We start from the raw sequence: 18,111 nt of genomic DNA, 5'->3' as shown, positions 1-18,111 counted from the left end.
AAGTAGTAGCAGGAAAAGCAGATCTAGGAGACAGAGAGACTTCCAGAAGATAGGGTTTGACTGTTTTGTGGGCTTGCCTGTGATTGAGCTGATATCCTCAAACTGGAGAATTTCTGGGTGGGTTTCCCTGGACAAGACCACCTGCTTATTGTTCCCTAAACACCCCACACCATGTCATCAAGCAGCCAGACCTGCGTCTGTGTAGTCGTTTCTGCTCCGTGGTCCTCACCTGCTGCTATGCTTGAGTAAATCCTTGTCTACCCCAAGACCTTCCCTGAACTCTTCGTGTCCCTGCTCTACCCATGCTCTGTCTTTATCGCACTTCATTTATGACCCAGACATCATCTCCTTGCCTTTTGCTGCCTCCATGTGGTCCAGTTTTTCAAGGAGAGGAACTGGTTCTCATTCATCTTCGAAATCCTAAACCCTGCACCGAGCAGGCCCTCAGTGAAGATGCCGCCCTGCCCAAGACGTCAGGTAACCGCTCATGGTTCAGCGTGGGGTGAAACCTTTAGCGTTCCACATAGCCAGGGAAGCTGAACTAGGACTTGAAGGGGTCCCACCTGTAGAAGAAGTGGTATGTCTAGCCATTGCTGGCTAGAGGACAGTGCCTGGGAAGAGGAACTACGAGTGAGCCCATATGACCGTGTGAAAGCTTGGGCCTGGTCCCAGCACTGCCTGTCACCCTCAGGGAGGACCCCACTACAGAGATCAAGAACAAACGCGGGTGGAGATGTAACCTTGAAGCTGGTGAGTGAGGCTCTTGGCACTGCGGCTGCACTGACTTGAGGTTCTCCACACATCTTCCACCCAAAATATGCTCTCCATTCCCGGAACAGCTCAAAGTGCCCTTCTTTCAGGGCGTATGCAAGGACTGACAGTGGGGGGAAACAATGGTGGAAGTGGGGTGGGAGAAGGCAGGCCGTGATCTGAAGGTGTCTCCAGGACAGGAGCACCAGGAAGTAGGAAACCAAACAAGTAAGGGGGAGCACTGACATCTCCCTGAGACTCTGACTCTGTGTTTGGAGTGGGTCCGGGGGCCATTTTTGTCTAATTTTCTTGTTTAACACATCCCTTAGGTGATTCTATTGTATCCCAACCATGAGCCCCACTAGGTCAGAGGTGGCCAGGTCCGATCAAACATTGGAATCCTTTTGAAAGTTTTGAGGAAAAAAAAAAAAGATCTGAGCCCTACTCCAGATTGATTAAGTCAGAATATTTGAGAACGGACCCTGGCATGACATCTTTAAATGAGTATTAGACTTCTTAATTTCTATAAACATACTTTGCTGAAATTTTATAAAATACTAATTTTGCAAAAAAAATTTTCCAGAGGGTCCCAGGTATCAGTGAACCTATTTAATAAATCTCATCACTCAGATTTGATGTTAGTGGAGTCAGCTTTTCTTCTGTTATATTTGGGAGTTTGGGGCAGATACAGTGACTGAGCCCAAGTGAGAGGCCGGATGGCCGATTTGGTGAGCTCTCTAATGTAGAGAGCTTGTGATGTCAAGCTTGTGATGTCAAGATGCTATATCCTAAACTCCACATTCAGACAACGAGAGCAGAGGGCGGGGCGAGTAATAATTGAGAGATCTTCACTATCACAGGATCCCAAACACCAGAGTTTGTGGGAGAAGTGGAGTTTGATGTCAAGATACCCTTGTCTGATATCAAGATGATAGGAGTTGCAGGTTCATTCTGGGAATGTAGGGGAAATGGATTCATGATCAAAAGCTGGAACTAGTTTCTCTAGCTTCTCAAATAATAAATAAAAAAATAGGTCAAGGGAGGAAAGCCACACTCTTGACAGTACCCTAATTAAGTGGAAAGCGTGTTTTCTCCACTAGGACTGGTGTTCTCTGGGGCAGGCTTAAGTCAGAAGACATCCTCAAATGAAACCCATGCAGGAAGGAGTTCTGTTTATTTGAGGCTGGAGATTTGTATCGCTCTTTGGTTTCCTTTGCTTTTGTACATTTCTGATGTGGAAGAATTCCAGCTTTTCGCTTTCCTAATGCAAACATTGAGACCCACAGTCAAACCTCAAAGAATAGCATGATGATCCCATAAATATTTGTAACAAAGATTCTCAGATAATGGGAGGACACACAGGCTTCCACTGGGCTTCAGCAGAAAATCACCCGGAATCTGCCATAACCTGACCATCACCTTCATCCATCTATCTTCCTTGGGTTCTCGTCTTTGGCACCTGAGCCACTTGTAAGCAGTGCTTGAGGAATGTAGCCCAGCATAGAAACTCAATGATCTCATAGAGAGCAGGCATGAATGTGCCTAGGATTGTACCTACAGTTCCCTCAACGTGCATCCTCTTCCCTGTCTTCCTCATGGTCATTGTGACACTACCCTCATTTAGGGACACTTTTGTAGCCAGTGGGCAGGGACCATCGTTGCCCCTGTGTTTGCTTCCTCTACTGAATGGATTGTTTCGCACACAAAACCCTGAGCACCGAGGTATTGTTGAATTTTTGTGCCATCAAAGAGAAGTCTACTGACTCTTTACCAAGCCATAGCATTTCACAAACAGGGATGTTTAATCAGCTCTTGCTAAATGTTTGTCTTCTGTGGTCACAATGACTAGAGATGAAAGTTTCTAAAGTGAACATCATGTGTTTTATACCTCCTACCATTCAGTTCGGTAACAACCCTCCTAGGTGAGGGTTTGTCCTCAATTTTCAGATAAAGAACATGACATTGTGTGTGTGTGTGTTACCTGCTGGGTAACATACCACCCCAAAACTTAGTGACTTCAAACGATGAAGACATTAATTTTGCTCAGGAACCCAAAGTTTGGCTCGAGCTTGATGGAGATAACTCACTTTACTTCACTAGGTGTCATTTGGTACAGCTCGAAGGCCGGGGGCTGGCATCATCTGAAGTTGCACTCGTTCACCTGTCTGGTGGGGGATGCCACCTGCCGGCTGAGCGCTCGGCTGGAGGTCGATTGTTGTGCTGTGGATTCCTCATGACCTGGGTTCTAAGGGCAGGCATCCCAAAGGAGAGAGAGCGTGCCGGGCCCGATCTGTACTACTTTTTATGACCTGGTCTCAGAAGTCATACACTTGACATTCTACAACTCGTGGAGGCAGCCATAAAGACCCACCCCATTTCAAGAAGAAGGCAAATATAGACTCCACCTCTGGAGATATACAGAACTGGAAATAGGGCTGTCGCCACTTTGGGGAATAAAACCTGCCCCGTTCAGCTGCTTGATATCAGGGCTGGAATTTGAACCCAGGTCTGCCTGACTCTACCCACTGCCCTTTATACTGTACTACTGAACTCTGTGAGGTCAAGGACAAACGCCTGCCCCTAGTGCAATGGAACTTAGTTGTTAAGTATCATACCTGGGGCTGGTGGATCACAAAAAGCCTGACTTAGAAGCAGAGGTTTGGCTGCTGGGGGCTCCTGGGGCTGGTGCAGGTATATGATAGGGGAGTCGTTGTGCCTCCCGAAGCACTGTGGAGTAACATGTAAGACATACCAGGACCATGAACTCTGTATTTCTTGAACACCTCTTGGGTTCTCAGGGTCTCATAAAATAAAATGGATAAGTAAATTAAACAAATCACTAAGTCGCACTCATGCTAATGGAAGACTTCTCAAGTGTCTTATTAGAAAGGGAGATCGTTTGGTATTGAAAATATTATTAATAAGAATACTATCTGACTTTTACTAATAAGAAAACCTCAGGTGTCTAATAACTGGCAAACTTCCGATTGAAATGAGGCAAAATCTAGAGTAATGTAGAAGGGAGTAAGAGAGGCTGAGAGGCAGAACTCACCAGGAAGAATGGAGACAAGCAAGCCCTGTAGCATTTCCTTTTCTTCATTTTCTCTTTTCTTTTCTTTTCTCTTTTCTTCTTTCTTTCTCTTTCCTTTTCCTTCTTTTCTGTTTTTGTAAGCTCAGGGGTTGAATAGAATGTTCTAGGTCTAAGAGCTAGTGTGACTGCTGACTTAGGGAGGATAATCGTGTTGGGGCACTCCAGAGGGCATCAAGCGTGGAGGGGGAGAGCGACTAGCTGAGGGGGCAAAGGTCAAGAGGAAGAAGCTGTCAGCGAAAGAACATGAGGGTCAGACGCAGGGCCAGCCGCAGCAGCAGAGCATTAAGCCAAGCGTGGGCCCTTCTGAACCCCGGGCCTCGTGCATCCGCACAGATGGTGGGCCCATAAAGCCAGCCCCGCAGAAAGGAGGCACCCGATGACAGGGAGGCTGCAGAAACCCGAGTTTTAAGAAGAGAGGGTAATCGAAAGTTCTAACTACAAGAGAAAATTCAAGTAGGAGTAAGTTACAAAGAAAGGGGAAAAAAAGAGAATTGCTTAGGCCCAGAAAGTGATTGAAAGAGAATCATTTTAAAGCAGGATGTGAAGTAGAAGCAGGATGGGTAAGAGGTTTAAAGGAGACCCATTCATTTATTCAAACAGTGTGGACATGAAAGCGTAGAAATAATAAGCCACGTAGGAGTGGAAAGAAGGGCTGGGAGCGGGGGCGCTGGTGTTGGGTGGGAAAGGGCAGCTCTTTCTCAGAGAGTGTGTGGAGGAACAGGAGGTGAATGCAGACTCAGCGAGGAATGACATGAAGCTCAGGGGAGGCTGCAGGACACTCCCAAGAGGCCTCAAGCACAGCCACGTTACGCAACTCAGCAAGTCGTAGGTGTCCTTGGGCCCGAAGCCACCATCAGACCAGGGCAGTAACTACTCAGGGTCAAAGGCACCACTGGACCCTGCTCTCTTAGTCAGGCACTGAACACAGTAGGCTTCTGGGTATGGCACCCACAGGGGCCTTTGGGAGGGGATAGTTATGCAACCATATCGAGGTGTTTATAAAACCATCTGGTGACTTAAGGTGTTGATGACAGACAGTGCACTGCTGGGTTACCTGTCTCAGTGAATACTTTTGAATTTGTCTAGCGTGATGTTTAATTTTTTGTGTCAACTTGGCTGTTCTGTGGTGCTCAGATATTTAGTCAGACATTGTTCTGGATAGTTCTGTGCTCGAGGTATTTTTTGGATGAGCCTAACATTTAAATTAGTAGACTTTGAGTAAAACAGATTACCTTCTCTAATGTGTGTGGGCCTCATTCAGTTAGTTGAATGCCATAATAGAAAGACTGATCCTGTGTGAGGAAGAGGGAATTCCATCAGCAGGACTTAATCTGCTGCTCTTCCCTGAGTCTCCAACCTAATGAACTACTCCATCAGGTTATGGACTTACCAGGCCTCTAAAGTCATGTGAGCCAACCTCTTAAAATAATTGTATCTATCTATCCATCTATCTATCTATCCATCCACATACCCACCATCCCTTCCATATACACACATCCTGTTGGTTCATTTTTTTTTTTTTTTTTTAACAGAGAGCGTGAGTGAGTGAAAGAGCATGAGTAGGTGGGGAGGTAGAGGAGAGGAGGAAGCAGACTTCCCTTTGAGTCTGAGGTGGGACTCAGCCAGGACCCCAGGACCCCAGGATCATGACCTGAGCCAAAGGCAGACACTTAATCGACTGAGCCACCCAGGCGCCCTCACATCCTGGTGGTCTTTTTTCTAGAGAACCCTGCCTTGGAATTCTTTATGTTGCATTGCACAAGCAGCAAGCCACAGAGTGCTGATTCAGGCTTTATAATCCACTTTATGGAAATGCTGACAGTGTCTGAAGCCTCAAATATATACTCATTACCTGTTCACTGAATGAAAAATGCCCGAGTGACCCCGGTGAGTAAAGCCTTATGTGGCTGCTGTTTTTTATTCAAGAGGAGAGCTCCCTGTCCTCGAGTAGACCACAGACCACAAGTCCTATCTCTGCTAGCAGAAGGCTTACCGACCAAATTATTAGAGTCCATTCTGTACTGAAAAAATAATCATAATAAGGAATACTCACTAATAAGGAAAAAATGGGCAGGTCCATCCAAATATTGTCATTATAAAGAAAAATTCTTTCTTTTTCATGTAATGGGAATCAGTTTCATGCTCTACAGATGAGTCATTTTATATCCAAAGAAACTTCTCTTCCTGTGACCTTTGTCATCTTGGCACTCTTTCCCTAAGATAACAACCAACCTAGCATGGCAAAAAGCTACAAATCAGAAATCATTATATCCCCCATTCTGTCATGGGACCAGGCTGTGCAACCATAGGCAAGTTGTTTAACCTGTCTGGGCTTGTTTTCTCACCAGTAAAATGAAAGAGTTAGACCAGATCATCCCTGAGTTCAGTCCTAGCTCCATTACTGCAGAATTTTTATTTCTAAACTTGAAAAAAATCGCCTAATCACTTGAGTATTTGGGGATAGTTTTCATGGACCAAAGCAACAAAAATTTGAAATATGCTGTAAATTAACTTTCTGGAGAGAAATGGAGTTTCTGTCTTCTAGTGCTTCATCTAAAGCTTATCCTTGCTAGGTTGTTAAATGAATCAAACAGGGAAGTCTGGGTGACTCAGCCAGTTAAGCATCTGCCCTTGGCTCAGGTCATGATCCCAGGATCTTGGGATCAAGTCCACCATCGGTCTCCCTGCTCAACAGGGAGCCTGCTTCTCCCTTTGCCTGTCACTGTCCCTGCTTGTGGTCTCTCTCTCCCTGTCAAATGAATAAAATCTTTTAAAAAAATAAATGAACCAAGGAACCTAAAAATCTTGCATTTTGAAATATCAGACATTTAAATATCTGTAGCACTCTGGTCCCAATCAAGAGAGAGAAACCATGCAGTAGTTTAAACAGGAGAAGTTTAACATAAACTTCTTAACTACTTAATAAAGTATTAACCATGATAGAAGATTGACCCTGACATATATGAGAATTCTGGGGCTGTAGAAGAATGGCTAATGAGGGGGTTCATATCTCACTGGAGTGGTTAAGGTCTGCCCCACAAAAAGCACAGAAGCTCACTCGTTTGGCGAGGCCAGAGCTGGTCTGGGTTGTGTGGACAAGCAATAGGCTACCGTCCAGAGCTCAGAGGAGAGCAGGCGGTCAGCAATGGTGTCAGAGGCATAAGCAGGAACCAGGTATTAGCAGGAGCAGGAGGCCTTCAGGCCACGTGAGGCTTGCAAAGGAAGCATCACATCTGTGTGGACACCCCGACCGGAGGCAGGCTATGTGGGGGCTTTGGCTTCTGTGTCAATAGGGCTACAGAGTGGTTATCACCAGGCTGTGGCTGCAAGGTACCACAGGGATCACATTCTGGGCTATGGCTGGGGCAGGCTCTGCTGGATGTCTTCACACCCACACAGCTGATCCCCAGCCCACACCACAGACAGCAGAAGAACCTCTTCCTCCTGCAGGGTCCCTCCGGTGCTGTCTCCTGAGAAAGACACCTTCACGCTCACTTCAGAAATGCTGACAGGCACTTCCCCTTATTCTCACAGAACATTTCCTACAGAGGGCGTTAGGAGCTGAGAGACAATAAATTGATAAACGACACAAATCTGTCAAGCTTAAATGTCGTCTGTCCATCCCCTGCTATTCTTTCTTGGTTCCTCTCTGAAAAATTCTTCCCTCTTCCAGATGTTGGTGCCAGCAAATGGCTTTGGGACAATTAATCAGCTTCTTCTTGTCTGCAGACAAAGCTCCATGTACCTGGTCCTTTCATGGGGTGTCTTAAACCAGCACTTCTCAAATATTGTTCATGACCTCTCGGGGTCCCTGAGACCCTTTCAGGAATTCTGAGAGGTCCCAGCTATTTTCAAAGGAATATAACATCCCTCTGGGGTTGAAATTTCACGAGTAAGGTTGCTGGCATTTTAGCACAAATCAAGGCAGTGGTACGAACAGGACTAGGAGTCAAGTGCGTGCAAAAAAAAAAAAGAAGCCAGTCTCGCTTATGAATGTCCTGGATGAAGTGGTAAAAAAAGTATGTAATGGAATAAAACCTCAACCCTTGGGTACATGTCTTTTAAACATTCTGGCTGAAGAAATGGGAAATGCATGTAAAGCTGCTGGGCTGCATTCCGAAGTCAACTGTTGTCGGAGGAACAGCTCTTGCTTGTTTGAGTGGAAAGCCGAACCACCCGGTCTCTAATGGAGCAGGGTTTTTACCTGAAAGAGCAGGTGGCAGACAAACTATGGCTCCTCAGGCTTGGTGTTTGCCAGACACTTTCTGGAATATCCAGGAGATGAACTTGGCATCTCAAGGCTAACCATGGACAGTATTGATTGTCTATGATCCAATACAAGCTTTCAATAAGGATATTTGGAAACAGATACCAGCTCCCATGCACTTGACCGTGTGTCTTAAACTTCTCGGATGAGCTCAAGTGGTGATATTACTGAATGAAATATTTTGTCATTGTACGATGACACGTATCGGCCTTTGGGAGATCTGTATCATTCAGTGAAACGCTGTTTACCAAATGACGAATTTGTGATGTTAAAAAATCATTCATGGGTGAATGCCCCATTCATAGTATGAGATAGATGAATGGGTTTTAGTGGAACAGAAGAACTTGGCTGATAGGGTTTCAAATTCCACCCACCAACTTTTTAAGAAACTTTTTAAGGTTTTAAGAAACTACCATTTGAGTTTCGGTATGGTATTAAAGAAAAATGCCCGCGATTATCTGAAAAAGCTATTAAATTACTCCTCCCTTTTCCAAGTACATATCTGAGTGAGGCCGGATTTTCTTTTTATACTTCAACCAAAAAGCAAAAGATTGAAGGCAGAAGCCAACTTTTATTAAGTCAGACATTAAGGATTTTGCAAAAACATAAAACAATGCCACTCTTCTCACTCAACTTCTTTCCTTAAAAAATATACTTCTTTTATTTTAGAGTATTATTTTTGTTAACATACAATATATTTATTATCATTGCCATTATTATATTTAAATGAATAAGTAAACAAAGATTAAAAATATTTTTTAGCTTTCATTTATAAAACAATAAATACAAAAAACTCTTTGGGATTCTCCGCGATCTCTAAAAAGTACGTAAGAGCTCTGAGACCAAAATGTTTGAGGACTGCTGTCTTAAATCTCCATTAGTCACTTGAATTCACAAAACTGTAGGAATTTATAAGTGTGGTAGTAGAGGCCAATAGAGGAAGGTAACTTCATTACTCACGGTCGCACAGTGAATCAGCGACAGAGATGGCTCGAGATCCGTGAGCTGCTGCTATGTTGTGTCATACAACCCAGCCTTCTCTGGGACGCTTTTCAGAGCGCCAAAATCACAATTTTGAGATACTCAAGCCATAGATAGGGAGCGATACCATCCTCCCCTCAAAATACATCTGCTTAAACAGGAACAGGACTGACTAAGTTTCAGACCCCTGTGCTTATTGCTACTGAGGGCAAAGTAAGTAAAACCTGGCCCTTGTGTGGGGGGTAACCAAGCTCATGTTTTAAAGGGAGAGACTACATGAAAGGCAATATCTCATAGCATACAATATGACTTACCTGGCTAGTAATGTAATGTATACTCATACAACTTATATAATTCTATTACTCTATTATTATCATAGGCAATATTATATATTACGGAAGTTTAATTGTATCTATAGCATATATATAGTAGAGTATAACTTACAGTAAATACATTTACTGTATCTAGGAAAGGGGAAGAACTTTGGGGTCACAGTTGGCTGGTAATTCTGCGCATGGGCACAGCATGGCAAAGCAGAACTGTGAACTTGGAAAGTTTGCCACCAGCTGTATACCATGCTCTTTCTGACACTTTCTGGCTTGCATTTGTTTCGGAGGGCTGTCATAACAAATCACTATAAACTGGATGGTTTTTCACATACACAGAGATTTGTTCTGGAGGCTAGAAGTTGGACATCAAAGTGTCAGCAAGGCCATGCTCTCTCCAGAGGCCCAGGGAAGGCTCCCCTTCCTCATCTCTTCCAGCTTCTGGTATTGCTGGTGGTCCTTGGAGTTCGTTGCCTTATAGAGGCAGGACTCCAGTTTCTACCTCTGTCTTCACATGAGCCTCTCTCCTGCAGGTCTGTGTCCATATTGCTCTCTTCTTATGAGCATGACGACATATTTAGGGCCTGCCCAAATCCGGTATGACCTCATCTTACCTTGATTACGTCTGCAGAGACCCAGATAAGGGCGCACTTAACATTCTGGAAAGACATGAATTTGGTGTGTGGGGGAGGCATTATTTAACCTAGTATACTGCTTGTGTGCCTACCCTCAGCATTTACTGTTCACAGCCTCTTCCCCAGCCCTCACATTTTCCCTCACACTTTTCAGGGCCTGGGGTTCCATGGAACCTCACCTGGCCATTCTCTGTTGGTGTTTTGAGTGGTTGCCACAAGCTCCCTTCCTTTAACGCATGACTTTAACAAAGGGCTTCTCTGGGCCACATAACTGGTGAGTTGTGAAGGGGGAAAGAAAGAAGCTGAACAACTCCACAGTAAAAAAACAAAAACATAAAACCCCAATGGAATACCCTGATTTAAAAAATGGGCTAGGGACTTAAATAGACATTTCTCCAAAGGAGACGTTAAGAACCAACAGGTATATGAAAAAAAATCTCGATGTCACTCAGCATCAGGGAAATGCAGATCAAAACCACAATGAGATACCAACTTACACCTGTCAGGGTGGCTGTCGTCAAAAAACCCCATGTTAACAAGCACTGCTGGGGATGCAGAGAAATCGGGACCCAGGGGCACTGTTGCTGGGAACGCAATTGGGAGTAGCCACTGTGGAGAACAGTATGGACGTTCCTCAAAAACCTGAAGATAGGACTTCCCTATGATCCAGCAATCTTGCTTCTGGGTATTTATCCAAAATAACTGAAATCGGGATCTTGAAGGGATATTGGCACGATCCCCGTCAGTGCAGTAGGGTTCACAACGGCCAAGATGTGGGAGGAGCCTACGTGTCTGTGGACCAGTGAATGGTTAAAGAAACCGACTGTGCTATAAACACACCGTGGAATAGTCTTCAGTCTTAACACAGAAGGAAGATCCAAAAATGTCACACCATGGATGAACCTCGAGCACACGATGCTAGATGAGTTTGGCCAATCATAGAGAGACAGATATTGCCCGATTTCATTCATAGGAGGTCACTAGAACAGTCCATGTCATAGAATCAAAGAGTGGAATGGTGGTCACCAGGGCTGAGGGGAGGGGAAATGAGGAGCTGCTATTCAGCGGGAATAAAGTTCCAAGTGATCCCGGTGAATCAGCTCTAGAGCTCTGCAGTCCCATGCCATGCCTGTGGTCATAGTAACGTATGGTCCACTCACGATGTCTTAGGGGGGAGGTCTCATGGTAAATGCTCTTACCCCAAGAACGGAGAAGAAAAGAGAAAAAAAAAAAAAAGAAAAAGAAAAGAAGGAAAAAGAAAAGGAAGCTGAGCATCCTCAAATGTTATTTCTATGGCTCTTTGGCAATTTTTGCTTCCTTGGTAGCATCATGATTTATGACAGAGCATAGTTGGACGGGCCTAACCTGATTTACGGCAATAGGGAAAAGGTGGGAAGCTGCGAAAGCCAGCGTCCTCTGCACCTCGGGCACAGCTATGGGCACAGGGGCGGAAGGGTGGGACGTGTGCGTACAGTCCCAGCACTGTCACCGTCAGCTCTGCGACCTGGGCCCCCCAGGTTATCTGTTTGGGGCCTCAGGTTGGGCTCCGGGCATGGTTGCAGGATCTGGAGCCAGATTGCCTGTGTTCAAACCAGGGACCTTTAGGCCGGTTCTCTCCTCTCTCTGTGCCTCAGTTTCCACATCTTGCAAAAGGGTGCTAATACCCCACTACATGGGCTTCTTGTGAGGAATAAATGAGTTAATATTATATGTGAAGCGTTTTGAACAGTGCCTGACAATGTAGACGTGAGTTGTTGTTCTATGAATTTTCTGTCCAGCTTATTAGAATTCCAGTATTTTACTAGTTCCTCCTTTAATTCCCTTATCATTACCACCCCCACCCCCAGCTACCCCCACCAGAGGAAAAGTAGGTGACAGTACGTGGATATGGCTTTTGGTTTTGTTTTTTAATTCTTTCCTTGTCACTTCTGATGACCCCTGGGGAAGATTTCCTTTGTCAGGATGTCTTAAACGACCAGGAACCAGGTGCCCGAGGAGTGCTTCTTGGGAAGACCTTAGGGAGCCGACATTATAAACTCCAGTGAGCACCAAGCTATTATTAAATTAATAGTCGCCTGTCTGAGTGAGGCTTTATCAGTAACTTTAGCTCTGTGGGTAGGTGTGTTGCCCACAATGTGGCCTCCCACCTTTCCGATTTTGTATAACGGAGCCTGTGGTGTCTCAGCTGCTCAGGAGTGGGTCTGTTTGCAGCACGGAGGAAAAGCGAGACCTGAATAAGGATGGGGCTTTTGGGATCGTTAAGAGAGAGGTAGAATAACTGTAATTTCATAGCAATTACCTACAACCAACACCGTCAAAGGCGCCAGTTTTCCGTGATAAACCTGAGCCTCTGCTGGGAGCAATTTGCAAGGTAGAAATAAGCATACAATTAGACTCTTATGTATGAAAGAAGGCATCAGGCCCTCCCCGTCCAAACGCCACAGCAAAACAAACCTCAGAGGGGAAAATACTGTGTTGAATTTTGGGAGTGCGTTTTTTTTTTTTTTTCCTCCTTCTTTAAAAAAAAATCTTAATAAAGCCTCATTCCAGTGTGTTGTTTGAGTTGTTTCCAGCTTTGCCAGGAAGCCCGGGGGCCTCCCAGCCACCTGATGGGGCCACGGTTTCCAGGGGAGCCACCAGTGAACTTGAGTGAATGGGTGATTTCTCCCCCTAAGTACCATGTCAGGGACCCATAAACCACTCTGTGGAAATGAATTATACAGAGATCAGTTACCCAATTTTTTTTTTTGTTCATGCATTTGCTGAAATGAAGTCGTTATAAAATTCATGTCTCTGCAGCCCACTCAGAAATAAAACTAGGCTTGCCTTTCAGATGATAAAACAGAAACAAAAACAAAAATGAAAAAGCCACGCTATTTTGAGAACGGTCCTGAGAAAGGGAAATCTAGTGAGCAGAAGTATGCAAGCACTCAGTAGGGCTATCTCATATTGTTCCTGCCCTATCTGCCAACCAACCCCACAGGAGGCCATAAGCTCCTTGGCTAAATGCATTTTTTTGAATCCCCTGTGTAATTTTCTCCAAGGCCTTGTACATATTGAGAGTGAATTTGCATTAATCAAGTAAAAGGGATAGTTTAACGATTGATGGTTTATTGACGCTGAAGGTCAAGTACTAGTCAGAACTAAGGGGGCTGTTGATTAAAATCTTGAGTTTGCCTTCTAGATATAGAGAGATGGGGTCAAAGTCTGAGCTTTTTTTTACTCACGATATATCATGGAGCAAGGACCAAAGGGTACAACAGAGTAAACTAGAGAGGAATGTAGTTTGGCTAGGTATAGCCAAAGAAAAGCATTTCTAATGGTTAGAACTACCCTCAGAATGGAGTGCTTTGAGAGATACAAATTACTGTTGTGTGAAGACATTTAGGCATAAACTAGATGATTACCTGGGGGTATAGAAGTTGGTGGTCCAACATCGTTTATGTTAGACTGTGAGATGTGGAAGGTCTCCCTTTACCTTAAGATAAGGGGTCCTATGGTTTCAGAAAGTTATGACTACATAGTCGCCATGCTGGGAACTCAAATTCAGTCCAGCACCTATTTATTGAGTCCTTACCGTGTGCCAGGTGTTGCCCGGCATAGACTTGAGGAAAAGGACAATAACCTAGGGCAACTGCCTTTGAAGTTAGGTTGGGTCATGGTTTTAGTCAGTTCTCCATTGACGGTATATTCCTTCTTGCCAATATGCACATGCTGATTTAGGACTCTGGTTCTTTCTCTTCTTTCTAGGCCGGAATTGATGGGGAAAGCATTGGCAACTGTCCCTTCTCTCAGCGTCTCTTTATGATCCTCTGGCTGAAAGGCGTTGTGTTCAATGTCACCACTGTGGATCTGAAAAGGTAAACAATGCCATGTTAAGGAGGGATGTGTTTGGCCGCACAAACGGAGAACTTTCTATGAGGGAGGGCGAAAGCCTGCCCATGGCTTCCAGCAGGCTCCTGCTCTCACTGCATGGACCATGTGTCTCAGGGCCCATCCCCCCATATTAGAGAGGGACCTGGGACTGAGCATTTCTCTGCCCAAACTAATGAGGTGTTAGTAGCAAGAAAGTGGGAAGTAATAGATACTGGGTATGCAACAGAGAGTGGCCTAGAGGTAGACATGCATATCTTAAAATCCAGGAGTCAGCCATTCCAGCGGTACTAGCATCCCAAGCTGGGGGACCCTAGCAGGACTTCAGATGTAAGACTCCTGAGTTTCCAGGCTGTTGGCATCTGACCATCTCCCCTGCACTGCTCTCATTTTTGGAATTCCATAGTGTGAGCATTCTGAATTATAGGCTGGGATGGAGAGTTGCTCATGCACTTTTAATGGTTGTTAAAAATACCAGGGATCATTCACTATCAAGAGCCACTCATTTCAGGCCCGTATCCTGCTTCCTGTCTTCCACCTGTCCTTTCAGTGCAGAGAAGCTCAAGGCTCCCTCCCTCTAGCATCTGCCTATATAGCTTCTTCCCTGGTGAGTTTAACATATTCTACATGTCACCTTTATGTAGATTATGCTATACTCAGGACCCTACCATCTAGAAATCTCTAGAGCAATTTCCACTTGCATTTTCTATTATCACTTTAAAATCTAGACGTTAAAACTTTTATCTGTCGTTTCCCCTTTGAGTTGAGCTCCCCTCCTGAATCCCTGGGTTCTTCTACTTTCTAAGCACTGGAGAATTTCTGGCTCCCTTCTCTTGCCACTTTCCTTGTCAACCAGTCGCCAAAGGCAGGGCATTGTCCCAATGTGCTGTGGCTCACCTCTGAGGCCTCTCATCCGTTCCCTAAGCTCACACTGGCCTCGGGTCCCACCACTGCCAGCCAACTGCCTCTTTGTTCTTCCAGCTGGACATCATCCTTCCAGGTTCTCTCTCTCTCTCTGATCCATCCTTTATGTTATCCTCAAGTCATTCTTCCTAAAATAGTCCTGTAGTCATGTGGCTCCTCCACTCAGAAAACCTTCTGATCCTTCCCGTTGCCCGTGGAATAAACCCACCTGTAGCTCTTTGTCCGATCTTCAGTGTTCCCAACATTGTCTCCCAACGCTTCTCACCGTGACCTAGCCCCCTCTGTGAGGCTGGACTCCCTCTCGCCCTGTCCCCTATAGCTGCCAGCCCCTGGCTAGGAGGCTCCCTCGGCTTCACAGATACTTTCCTGCCTTCCTGAATGGACAGATCATGCCCAGGCCCCAGGTTTCATCCTCCCTCCCCCGGATTATCATCGGCAAGAGTGCGCTTGTATGCTTGGCTGGGGATTGGAATGGGAAAGGAAGCCACCTCAGCGTTCCTCAGATGCTTATGTTGCTCTTTCATATCTGTTATCTGACCCACCAACGTCTGTGGAGGCGGGCTGCGCAATAGCCCAACTCCAGGTCAGTAGATAAGGAAACTTTCTTACTGCAATAAATAAATAAATTAATTAATTAATTTACTAATTTTTTTAAAAGGATAGAAAAGGAAGGAAACAAAAGCGAAGAAAGAAAACATTATCTATGATACAGAGTTAAGGACTTAAAAAAAAAAAACATGCGAAACGACAAAGTTCAGCAATTTCTGAGAATATTCATTTCTTATCCTGGCACCACCATCTGTTGGGCGAGTGACCCAGAACGAGGTCCTTCTGTTGGTCTGAGCCTCTGTTTGCTCGTCTGTATGATGGGGACAGAAGCACGGCCTCGTCTGCAGAGGACCTGCGGGGATGTCGTGAGGCAGGCCACGGGGAGCAGGTACGTGTGGGACTGTGCCTGGCTCAGAGCAGGCACGACACACTGGCTTTTCTTAGCATCGCCCCTTCCCTCCGGAGCTGGTGAGGCAGTCAGGACAGAGGACCGACACAGATGAAATAGTCCGTCAGTTAGACCTGGCCTATGGACCTAAACACGAATTGCATAATTCGAGCCAAAAATGCTGAAGAGGGTCCACGAAGAGAGAGGTCCGCAGCTCACCAGCCTCTCTTTGGCCGGAAGAGCAGCATCCACCGTAGGCAGCATCTCCAGCGATGCCAGACTCCAGGGGCCCCTGTTCTCTTGAGTCGCGGGGGAAAAAAAAGAATTTTCTGTTTCTTTAAGCCACAGAAAGGTAATGGCCGAAAAATAAAATGAGTATAGATTTTGCCACCCCGCTGAGAACCCAGGCACTTCTGCCTTGTGTCAGCTCTGAAAAACATGAGGAGGAGGGAAAGAATGTCCTCTCATTGTCCTAAGGAGGGACGCCCACGAAGTAAACAAAGGGACGGAGTAGATGAGATCTTAAAACCACTCTCGGTCCCAGCTGTCTCAGGAGTTCCAAGTGCCACACAATGTAGCTGGAGAGGATGTGTGTTTAGGGAGCGATAGGGGAGTAGCACCGTAATTGAAATTCTTCCCTTCCCCTCCCAAACTGATTACGCCAGGAATTTGTTTCATTACAGACTTCTCTTCCCCTTGTTTACTTTTCTTCGGTTGCTCCATCCAATGTTTTCGACTCCTGACTCCCGCAAGGGTTGCGTTCTCGGCAAGAGCATTTGGGGTGAATCTGATGTTCCAGCCGGGCGCGGGGATGCATGTTTTGTAGTTCCTCCTCTTCCTTACTGTTTCCTTTGGCACTGCCCCTGTCCCCCATCCGCCAACCCTCCTTTTCTCACTGTGCTCCAACCGTGCTCTTGCATTTCCACCAGCTGGTGGAAGCGTGGAAACACGCCCTTGGGCATGATCGGGGCCATGGTGACCCCAAGGCCACTTTCTCTCCTGTTGCATATACTCTTAACAACACAGAAGATAGCTCTTAGTATAAACATAAGATGTAATTCATTGATTTTTAAAGTTTGGCATCTTGCAGAGTTCATTTTTGTTAAGCTAAGTGGCGAAGAAACTTTTGAAAGCCGAGCCCAACCTTTGCCCTGGGTATTAAAATCTTGGCGCTCATTTAGACGGCCACCTGCCATCATTCTGCTTTTCAGAGAACGCAACTCCTTCATCTTGACTTATTCTCATGACTTCTTCAGGACAGGCCTCCTGTGTCACACCACATCCCTTCAGGACTTTCTCGAACCTCCCCTGCTCTATCCGCCCCCAACATTAGTCTGTTTTGCTGACAGGCATGCTGGACAAACCAGGGAGTCTAATTTATAAGTTGTAGGTTCCTCCAAAGTTGAGGTGCCCCAGCGTAAGCCACCTCCTGAATCTCGATCTCTCTACAGAAAGCCGGCCGATCTGCACAACCTTGCCCCTGGCACCCATCCACCCTTCCTGACCTTCAACGGGGATGTGAAGACGGACGTCAATAAGATCGAGGAATTCCTGGAGGAGACTTTGGCTCCTGAAAAGTAATGAACTGCTTATTTCTGAAGCTAATGTCAGGGGTGGGTCCGTGTTGGAATTAGAGAAGCACAGTGTTAGCTTCGAGGAGGCAGATTTCCAAAGGAGCCTCATTAGTCCAGAGCGTAGGACCCTCTTCTCAAACCCAGAGAGCTGCCAATCTTAAAACTGTTCCACCAAGTCCAACTCCAGGAGTGGACACCCCTATGAACAGGATACACCTCCTCGACAGAACTCTGGGAAGGGTGCCGCCTTTCCGTCTCCCTACATGAGTCCTCCCCCATTCATTATGCCTAAAAGACCCCTAAACGAGGGCAAAGTCTCCCCCATTTTAGAATGAGAGCTGGAAGGCTGACGAAATGAGAGTAAGCCAGGAGAGAAGTAACCCTATGACTTAAAACCATACCCAAGTTTAAAGTCACAAATCTGATCAGGTCTGGTTGAAGCCCATAATCAAAGAGGAAAAAACTGACTCCTCTTCTAAAGTCAGCCCTGAGGGTTTGAGGGTGGGGGAAGAGACCGGAGGGCTATAGGCTCTCTGGTAGACCAGCTGCTCCTGATGGAAAAACAGGTGCAGAGGGAAGGAAAATGAATTTTGAAAGTTACAGGAAACTAGACTCGTTCCTTATACTCTAGTATAATCAGGGATTAGAACAACCACACCGTTTTTGCTTTAACTAGAGGAAGATTCCCTATAGGTAAGGCTCACACATACTCCACCCTGGAGGAGAGCCACTGAAAAGTTTGAAGCAAAAGTG

General features: G+C 45.7%; 1 protein-coding gene across 2 annotated transcripts in view; it reads left to right on the top strand.

Moving 5' to 3' along the window:
• Positions 1-18,111, top strand: part of CLIC5 (chloride intracellular channel 5) — a gene marked incomplete at its 5' end in the record, with an annotated part of 156,681 nt that overhangs the window by 95,510 nt on the left and 43,060 nt on the right. For both annotated transcript variants that reach the window (XM_080806300.1, XM_080806301.1), the window contains 2 exons: positions 13,801-13,910; positions 17,236-17,361. In XM_080806300.1, the coding sequence (XP_080662426.1) occupies positions 13,801-13,910; positions 17,236-17,361 (236 nt within the window). The remainder of the gene's footprint in view (positions 1-13,800; positions 13,911-17,235; positions 17,362-18,111) is intronic.

This window comes from Martes martes, assembly GCF_963455335.1.
Source record: "Martes martes genome assembly, chromosome: 6".
In the NCBI taxonomy this organism is placed as follows: Eukaryota; Metazoa; Chordata; class Mammalia; order Carnivora; family Mustelidae; genus Martes; species Martes martes.
Note: the sequence above shows the minus strand (reverse complement) of the source record. Positions and strands in the feature narration are given on the sequence as shown.